Source organism: Cloeon dipterum, chromosome 4 (genome assembly GCF_949628265.1).
Source record: "Cloeon dipterum chromosome 4, ieCloDipt1.1, whole genome shotgun sequence".
Classification (NCBI taxonomy): domain Eukaryota; kingdom Metazoa; phylum Arthropoda; class Insecta; order Ephemeroptera; family Baetidae; genus Cloeon; species Cloeon dipterum.
The window spans coordinates 19,045,371-19,056,010 of NC_088789.1; the positions used below are offsets into that span (position 1 = coordinate 19,045,371).

General features: G+C 40.5%; 1 protein-coding gene across 1 annotated transcript; it reads left to right on the forward strand.

The window, feature by feature from the left end:
- Positions 1-89: 89 nt before the first annotated feature.
- Positions 90-4,551, forward strand: LOC135943222 (rab-like protein 2A). Its single transcript, XM_065489682.1, has 3 exons — positions 90-1,180; positions 3,046-3,234; positions 4,246-4,551. The coding sequence occupies exons 1-3, from the start codon at positions 848-850 to the stop codon at positions 4,336-4,338; spliced, it is 615 nt and encodes a 204-aa protein (XP_065345754.1). The 5' UTR covers positions 90-847; the 3' UTR covers positions 4,339-4,551.
- Positions 4,552-10,640: the final 6,089 nt, after the last annotated feature.

Consider the following 10,640-nt stretch of genomic DNA (forward strand, 5'->3'; position numbering starts at 1 on the left):
AACGTTACCTAAGAAAAAGGGAATCTTTCAAAACAGGTCAGAAATTATTCTATAATAATTTTTCTAAGCATTGCAATCCGAGGCACCAGAAAAATAATTAAAGAAACATGCACGCAAGTATTTTATTAAATTTAAAATTAGCCCTGCATGGAAATAAATTCTGGGTAGTCAGCTGTTGTGCAACTTGACGGCAGCCAGCACCAACTTACTGCACGCTTGTAAGCCACGGCGCGAGCCAGGAGCTGGAAGACATACTGCTTAAATTCCCCGGTATCTAAACCTTTTATGACGAATTCCTATATTTTCAGTAAAAAGAGTTGCAAATGAAGATAAATAAGTTTGAATTAACTCTGATATTTTGAAACAATTTTAAATGCAGTATATAGCAGCGGATGAAAATTTTAATTTAGTAAATTTTAAAATCATGATGAATGTATGTACAAACACCGTTTTTATGCTGGCATAGTTTGAAACAAATGATTTGGTTAATTTTTAATTAATTTTATTTCAGATATTATATCAATTTGTGTTAGACATATGTGCGTTTTCACCAGTCCCATCGATGCACCCTTTTGCAAGACCATCATGCCCTTTCATTTGTCAAGAGTTTAACCTTTTTTATATTTAATTAACTGCTAAAATTTCATTAAAACCAAAATACTCTTTCTCTCTTTCGGTCAATAGAACTTTGGTCTAGAACACCGTCAATAAAAGTGGAGCGGCTGGCAATAAACCCGACTAAAACAACTCCCCAGTCAACAAATGAGTAATAAAATATTCGGGTGTTTATTCAAATGCGCGGGTGGTGCCACCTGGGTGGTGGAATGCGCGACCGGGGGCGGCAAAAATGGACAGCTACAGCGCAGAGGAGGCCAACCTTTCGTACCTGGGACCGGACGAGGGGGTGGCAGGGGCGGAAATGGCCGTCAAGGTCATCTGCCTTGGGGACAGCGCGGTGGGCAAGTCCAAGTGCGTCGAGCGCTTCCTCATGGACGCGTTCCAGCCGCGCCAGCTGTCGACGTACGCGCTGACGCTGTACGAGCACCACACGGTGGTGCGCGGCACGCAAGTGCGCGTCGACTTTTGGGACACGGCCGGACAGGAGCAGTTCAACAACCTGCATCCGTCGTACTTTCACGCGGCCCACGCCTGCATCCTGCTCTTCGACGCCACCAGAAAGGTGAATGATCGCATTCGGCACCAAACACTCTGATCTTGTCTGCGGCCCCGCCACAAATCAGGTTTTCTCGCACACTTGAGTCGTGGACTCGCGTATTATGTAATATCGTCTGTCGAGGAGCACGCTGTTTTTTGCACACGATATTGTTTAAAAACTGATAATCCAGGTTCATGTTATTGTGTTACTTTTCAGGTCAGCAGGACAACTTTTTTTTATTTTCAATCAGATAGAATTACAAAATGAAATATTATACACACGTACACATTTTTAATATAATGGAAGTTTGTAAACCATCTCAACTGTTTAGTGGTCAAGGAAAATTGGGATTTTCTAGGTAAATATTAAATTTAGTTTTTATAGATTTTACAATAATTGCTACTCCCAAAGGAAAACAAATAAAGCATGGGTGGCTCACAGGGAATTAATTTTAAAGAAAAAATGTTACATGATTTGCAATAAATTCCCTTAAAACACTATTTTTTTGTTCCTTAATTTTTATTTCCTATTAGAAGAGCCATTCTATACAATCTATCTTTCATTTAGAAAGCACTTTATCCAAAAAAATTCTAGATTTTATTCAACCTATAATAAAAAATGAAAAATAATATTTAAAAAGTGGGCAAATGCCTTCTGCGCTGCCTAAAATGGTACAAACCAACAACACTCAGTCAGCTTTGGTCTGATCAAGAAATATAAATTAATATACCTATCAAAAACTATCAATATATTGATTTAAAACTGACCTAAAATTAATATATAAAACGATTATCAAGTTAAATCCCATTAGGACCTCCTTAACTCGCTAATGTTTCTAACATTATTGAAAACCAAAACCCCTGCATTCAAAAGATTCCTTGTAACAGATTTCACAAGAATTAAGTTTTAGCCCCTTTCCCAAACGATTACCGGAAATTTTTCCAATTCTTTTTTTTTTTAATTCCCTGCTAAGCAATTTTAGGATAAGAGTCTTTTAGTTTTAATTTTCCTCTGGTCTGCTCTATAATTTCTGTTTTTTTGCAATGCATAAATTTTCATGAATCCTCGATACTTTTAATTTCTTAAGGCAAATAAAAATCTAAAGCAGTCTGATATAACTTTTAAATCGGTTTATTTATGATACATAAAGTAATAAAGTGGTCATCATTCATTTAAATCAGTCTTTACGCTTAAAGGAAGCAAGAAAAAACATTGTCGCCGTTCCATTCAATAAAAATATTTCCCTAAAGGCATTTTCACTGCTGCCCGAAGATGGGTTAATGCGGTTAAGTTGTTACTTCAAGAGCTGCTCTTCTCCAAGTGTGACAATGAGGTATGCAATCCGCTCGACATGCACGTTGTGCGTGTTGTCGGACGTCACTTGCTGAGCTTTATACGTTGTGTGTCCCATAGCTGGCTGCATGGCTGTCAAGTTTAGTCGTTTGCCACTCACATTATGCGTCACGTGACTCAAGAGTGCTGCTGTTAAATTGCGTAATAGCATAGCATTAGCAACGAGTGCTTGCTCGCGTATTCGACTTTTTAACCAGATCTGACTCGCAAATTAATACTCAAAACCGTTATCTCTATGGAGGAAAATTTTGTCTTTAGTTGAGTGTTGTGCGAAGATAATACGCGGCGAGCTCTATTGTTTGATTAGGAAAAAATAATGACCCTCTTGGCGTTATCGATTTCACGCTATGCGCGCCGTGCGCTGCAGGAAATGAAGTTTTTGCTGATATTTACGAGTCTTTGACCTTTGCTTGTAATTAAAAGAAATGCAATGCGATGCAAAAATACATGATAAAGTTAAGTAAAGCTGCGATAAAAGCTAAAAATTCGCACCAGGATATCCTTAATCGTAGCAGAGTGATCTTGTTTCTTCGCAGGTGACGTACAAGAACCTGGCGCGGTGGCTGCAGGAGCTGCGCAAGTACCGCCCGCACATCCCTGTACTGGTCGGCGCCAACAAAATCGACGCCGACCTGGAGGTAACGCGTCGCTCGTTCGCCTTCCCGCAGCGCAATGGACTGCCGTTACACTTTGTGTCCGCTTCGGACGGAACCAACGTCGTCAAGGTGCGGCCCGTCATTGTGTTTGTGTTACGAAACTCGCTCATCCATAAATAAATAAATGCCTCCTTTCCATCTCGAATGCATTCAATTAGCATTCAACTCGGCTTGTAAACGTGTTTTGAGAACACGGTATCCATAAAAAACTGCATATCAGCGTTTATCGAACCGCTCGATTATGATAAAAATAATTAGTTTGTGGGAATTTATGAGCGAGCTAAGCCAACTTTGTGACTAATCTGAAGCACCGCATTATGAAATAAGCTGCTCGGTGATTGTAATAATAAAAAGTATAGTCTGATTAGCAGGGTAGTTCAAAAGTTTTTTCCAGTCAAAAATTTTAAAATAAGCTTGATTTTATGAAAACTTAAAGGAAAGTGTAAAACCTTTCTCAAAGCCATTACTTTTCTGCACGAGATTTTCCTTGGGCACATTTTTGTTGGAAAATTCTGGAAAAATCCCAAACGTTTCCAAAAGTATAAAAATCGCACATCATTCGATTCGATTATCGCTTCCAAAAATGTGAAGTTTGTTGAAATGCGACTTCTTTCAAGAAATTATGACAGTTTGAATTTTCATAAAAAATATATTGTCTTTTTACAGGAGCTTGGGTCTATCGAACCGTATAATATAACGTGAACTATATTTCTTTAGCAAATTGTCAGCTATCAAATAGCAGAAAAACACACCATGATTCTCGGATTCACTCTTCTTAAAATAATAATCAAATTAAAAAGAATCACTAAAAATCAAGAATTTTGTTGCGTTTAAGAGCTTCGAGAGCTATTTGGACAATTTTTGACTCCGCTTAAAAGTATCCTATTGCGAGATTTCTCATCATTTGGAATCATAAAGTAAATCAGTCACTCACAAAAAATAATCAATCGTCTAAATTTCCCAACCCCACCTGCTGATCAGCTACTCCGCCCTGACATTTAATAACGCGGAATTCCGCCTCTGCGCCTGCTCTTTTGTCAAGTCACATCCGCGATTATTCACGCCTTATAACTCTTTCAGCTGTTCCAAGACGCCATCGAGGCTGCGGTTGAGTACAAGCTGAACCCCACGGACGACGCCGACCGAATCCTGGACGAGCTGGACAGGCTGTGAGAGAGACTTCGATCGACGTCCAAGGCTGACTCGGGACCAATTAAATTCTAATTCACTCTTAAACCGGGCCAATTGAGAAGGAGAGATGTGTTCCACGCTGTGTTTTCAAAGCGCCCGCGCCTCTTAATTTCGCTGCATATTAGTCACGCAGGAGAAATCCGAATTTGTAATTTACACCGTGTAAGCTGAATAAATAAATTTAATCAAACCGCTCGAATCACGATCTGATTTTGTAGCCAAGGATGCGCTCTCGTTGCTCGCGCCACAACAGATTTTCCTCGTTTTGCTCAACGAGAGGAATGCACAGTACACGCTCCTTTGTCACTTTCATTTTCTAAAGGTGCCGTTGCAAACAGTTGGCAGAAGCCCGACTGCTGTTGATTTGTAACACTTGCTGGTGAATGAAAGAACCTTAGCGTCGCATTATTTGTTTATGCAAGGCTCGCATGCTTTCCAGCCGAGAGCGTGATGAAACTAAATTAATTCATGAATCAGACTGCTCAAAATCGAGGAGTGAGAGACGATTAAGTATTTCATAAGCGAACGCGTGCCAGGTATCAACAGTTTGAGACAAACAAAGATTTATTAATTTTCGAAAGAAACCTTCCAAACATAATTAGTAGTTTTCAAGCATGTCAAAGTCTAGATTTGGGGCAGATGTTTTTTGTGGCCACTAATTTTTCAAATTATTACATTTTCCAAAAATCTCGATCACTTGAGAAAGTTTAGATTTCAGCATGAGAAAAATACAGAAACTTATAAATTATCTTTCATAATTTAAGGTTTTTCTGCACAAGTGAGTCAAGCGACAAGGCTGGCTCCTGGCTGACCTACCACCTTCTCGCTTGCGCTGGCTGTAGCGCTGTTGTCTCGATCTTAGGCCAGCGCTACGTCAAGAGGTCAATCAGAGAACCAATCCCTTCTCTCATTGGTCGCCGGCGTTCTTCTGGCACTATTTGCTAGATTCAGATCACAGTCCGCTGAGGTTTTTACATTTTCAACGATTTTTAGCGCGTCGTATTGAATAATTAACCTAATTTAGCTGCTTTAACCTATTTCAACCCTCAGGAATCGATTGGCAATATCAAAAGTGAAATAACTCCATTACTACTACTTAAACTTTACTCATAATTTTAAGAATAGCTATTTGATCGATTGTTTTTTCTTTCAAATATCCGTAAATTGCAACAATTTTTTAACACTATATTACTTCAGATTTCGTCAGACTACAAAAATTCAATAAATTCCCCATGACCATCCTAAGAGATTGATTTTTAACGCCTTGAAAAAAATATTATTTGTTTGATCATATTTCCTATGAAAACAATATTGTTAAACTCCAAATAAATACTCAGATTGTGAATAAAAGCTGTTTCATTGAATACAAAAATATTCCCCACTTTTTCCGAACCATTTAAAACAAACCTTGAAATATAGCAAAAGGAGTGAAATAAAACACACGGGTTTTCCACAAAATGCTTAAATGTAATTTTGCAAATCAAAAGACAAAGAGCGAGGGAGTGTTGAGAGAAGGCCGTTTGCATCATTGCTCACTGGGAAGTCTAGCCGGTGCGGTCAACTCGGATAGCGTTGGACCTCTCCTCGTTCCATCCAGACAGCATTTGTGTGTTTCTTTCGGTCGGAGGCGGCTGCAGGGATAGCTGCCTTTTAAATTTTCGTTCCTATCACGGCTCGCCAAAAAAAGCCTGGAGGGGCTCACATAGTCGTCGAATGGCTGAAAATATAAACAACAGTAGGCTTGATTGTGTGTGCGAGTCTGAAAAAAAGCAGCTGCAGGTATAAATGTCTAGTTCGCCTTTTCGAGCGTGCTGAGAGCAAAGCGACCTTTAATCGGCCAGCGTGCATGGTTGGAAACTGCGGCGTCCTAGCAATGAATCCAATTATTTCGAAGGTCGCCTATCGACTTAATACACACCGGCCGTAATTACCGCCACTGCATCTCGCGGCGCGATTGTTTTATGGCGTTTCGGACGGGCTGCTGACTGAGAAAGAAACGGTTGCATAAGTCAAACGATAGAGCGCGGATGGGTTTTGTTTGGCTTTTTTTCGGGCGTCGCAGGTGCATGCACTGATGTAATTTATTTGCAGTGCTGCCCGCGTTTACTCGCTCGGTGAAGGGTGATCGGAATGCAGCCTTGAGAAGGCCGTTGCGGGCGTTCAAATCGCCGCTTTTATGCCTCAGTATTGTTGAAAAGCGAGCTAGCTAGCCGAGCACCCGGCGAGAAAAACAATCACTTTATAATTCTTGGGTGTGGACACACACATGGCCAGCGAAATGACTGCTGATTGTGACACATTTACGCTCACTCACACACAACATTATCGAGAGAAGTGGAGCTGCTTGTGCTGATCGATTCGAATTGCAAAACGCAGCCGGTCAGCGTTTATGCATGCGAGGCGTTTATCTCGGCCGCTTGGGAGGAGCAGCAAAAGAGAAAAATTAAATAATAAATCTTCATCTTCTTAAAAATTGTATAGCAAATATGTGTCTCTACAATTTCATCGGAACAAAATGCCTGATCATCATATTCAGGAACTAGGCAGATACAGCAAAAAATAGATTATTATTTGCAATCAAATCATGTGTTACGAGTTTCAAACAGAATATTGTTGACGGATAGTCTAATTTTGCAACAGCCAAAATTTCAAGAAAAAATTGTTACTGTGAAGACGTCAATTATATTGTTAAAGTTTAGTAATACGACACTGAGGCCATCTGGCCGTATTGATATCTGAATGATCTCTATGTTCTGGTAAGCATAATTTAATTGTTGAAAGAACCTTGTGTTTTCACGGTTTTCACAAAAAATATAAAGCCAAGATTGTGTTGGAACTGATTTAAACAATTGACCTGAAGGCCAATTACTCTCTTCCCTGAATTACGGTTGCGTATGAAACGTTTGGTTACAGTTTATTTTTAAAACGGGAGTCTATCGATCCAAAATTCCACTACTGCTTAATAATAAAAGGACAAAAAATACTAACTGCAAGTGTGATTGAAGATATTCAAGATGATGTTTTCAAACGATCTTAGTAGTCTACCATTGGTCATTTAGGTCATTGGGAAAAATTCCTAAATAAATATTTAACATTTTTGTCCGATATATCTATGTGGTCAATGTAAAAAAATTGGAAATTTTATCAGCTTTACGGTTCATTAGGATGTCGATGGTCATGTGGAAGTTCTTTTGGGAAGTGATACTCTTAGGTAAGAGAGAGAGAGAGAGAGAGAGAGAGATTTTTAATCCCTCGTCGGGAAGCTATTTTTTGCAATTAATTGCAGGATTTGATTTTAAAATTCATAAAAGTCATAATTGAAAAAATTCTGACAAGTATAGTGAAATAAAGCGTCACCTTTGAATAATAATATTTATGCAAAGTGGGCAAAGTGATTTCTTGTGAAACAAAACAAAATCCTTAAATGACTGATAAATTGTTGTGCAATTCCAAAATGTCCCTTCTCTCTACGTCTCGTCACAAATCCTCGTCTCTTATTTTGAATATTCACATTCCATTGAATAGTGAGCATAAGACCGTATTTACTTCAATTTTTAATTGATGATAAACCACTTTAAATGAAGCAAAACCCCCAGAATAAAACATATGCATGATTAATAATTCCGTGAACTGCACTTGTTGAAATAATAACAAACCGCGCACTTTCAAAGGTTGGCATACACATTAGGTCTTGTCCATTTCACCGCGCAAGGCCAGGTCTGTTGCGTGCAAGAAGCGAAGAAGAAATTACGATTTAAAATTTCAGGTCTTGAACGTGCAAGACCCGGTCTTGTTTATTTTCGGGTATTTCACTTACACTTACCACGGTTATCATTTCGTGATTTGTTGAGATAAATGTTTTATCACTTAGATTTATCTGATAATTTTTTAAAATACATATTGTGACTTTACCACTAGTCCCTTATGAAATGTGATAGATAAAAGCCCATATCTCAGACTCAAGCTGCTTCCTATAAAAAATCGAATATAGTGTTAGTTTGATTAATCTAAAACAGCATCGGTGAATCGGAGTCGTGAGTAGAAAAATGGCAGCTGTTTTTGTGATGGCAGATAGATGGCTAGAATGCAATTAAAAATGGTTCGCTCTGCGTGCCCTGAGGGAAGGCAGGAGGTCAGCGGGCGATCGGTTGTCCTATCCCGGATCCCAAACACAGTCGTCGGTGCACGCCGCAGCCTCGACATTTTATTGGACGTTGTTAATTTATGCGTGTCGTGTTAAATTGCGAGCCTGTTTCTTATATAATAATAATAATAATGGTAATACTGCGCGCCAAAGGTGGGGCGAAAAGAGAGCGAGAGTAAAACTGGCTCCGTGAAGGCCATAACGGAGCCGCCGGTGGTTGCTAACGGCCCAAATACACATACACACACACACACACTGCATCGCGCGCGGCGAACACACGCACACGCTCTCTTTACCCATTCACCGCGCTTGGCGGGTCCGAAAATCCACCCCGGCCGGTTTTTTTATTTTTTATTATTTTGTTTTCGTCTCGCCCGTTGCCAGGCCGGAATAAAAGAGAGAGGAGATCAAAAATGAGACGCAATTGCGAAATCACCGAGAGCGACCTGTGGCCAGGGCGTGGTCCAAGGTCATCCCTGGCCGCCAAGGCACCCTCTTCTTCGAGATGGAATCCGGCTCGGCTCGGCGGCCTCCTCGTTTTATAATGAACAATCACTCCAGCAACTACGCCGCGCGGTGAAAGCAAAAGCAGGACCGCGCCGCCGATGCGCGCAATTACGCCGAAATAAATAATCGGCGCACAGCCGCGAAGATCTGCCGCGGCCGCGGCGGCGGTGAGAGAAAGGAGTATAATGCGTTTCGTTGTTTTCTTGGTGTAATCAGGCCCTGGCAAATAAAATAACAACCCAAGCGGGGAAAAGTTGAAAAGGTTGTCGTTTAAATTCCTTTCTCTAATTGAATGTGTTTCATTGAGCTAAACATGGCTCTACACTCTCGCGGGTCATAAGAACATAATTTTCAAGCATGGATAAATTTGTCAATTCAGAATGAATTTTGGGCTATTTTATTGAATTTTTACGATTTAAGCACCGCAAAATGAAATCATAAAATCTTTGTGTGTTTTTTCAGATATAATAACAAATAAATAAATTCAAGCTTTGACCCAATTTTTAGAGAAAATTCAATTTAAAGCTTTATAAACGATTTTTTTAATTATCCTGTAATAATGTCCTTCCTTCAATTTTCTCAAACAAGAAAATATTTTCCGGGCTGGAATATAAATTTTTGGGCTGAATTTTTACGGAATCCACATCATAATAAATAATTTCAAACACTTTAAGGTAGTTTTTCAGGCTCATAGGGACTAAATTTGACGATTCGTGCCAATTGATGGTCCCGTGACGTTTGGAAGCTCGTCTAAAACTCAAACACGCACACTACATTATAGTAATTAAATCAATCGCGGCGGTTTCCTTGGACTCATAGCTGCATTGCAATACGATACCCGAAAAAAATCTGATGCAAAGAGGTTGACCTTAAAAAAAGATTATCTAGATGAACAATATCTTGTCGGTGCATGCACGGAAAAAGTATTTTATTTCGAGGTCAGGAACGTAAGCACAAATCTGCCGTTTTTCAATCGAATTGCAGACGTGCGAAGTGAAACAACCGTTTGTACCTGTTTGTGCGAATTCTGCTAAGAGCGGAGTGAGTTTACATTCCGTCCGGGTGATTTGCGAACGCGCGGCCCGAGATGATTAGTCTGTCTGTTTGCGCAAACCTTTATCGCGGCGGTGCGAGAGCGGGCGCGCGGTACGAGTGTTTGCAAACTCGATCACGACAACAAGTGCCAATTTGTGCAGCAGCCAATTTGCATGCACAGGTCGGCGGCGGCGGCGGCAATTTTGTAGGCTTTCCCGCGCTAATCGGTCTTATTGAAATGAAACAACACACGGCTCGCAGAAAGGGAAAAACCGCGAATGCGATATTATATAGGCGTGTGGAGTATGGATATCGTCTTCTCGCCGTTTCCTACTTTCATTTTTGCGTGATTTGAGCAGCAAGCGCGCGGCGCTAATTAATTGTCACGCTTGTGCGGTCAGTTGCATTTCCTCGTGTTGCCTCACGGAGGGCCAGCCGCCGCGTTTACCTTTGCATCACTCCGAAGCCGCGGCCGGCACTCAATGGGCCACATCAATGGATCGACGACTCCCTCTCGCAATCCATTGCGGAATGCACCACGCGGCATGCATCGATGAAATAATAGAGGAAAAGCCTGGGTGACGGTGACATGAAGTAC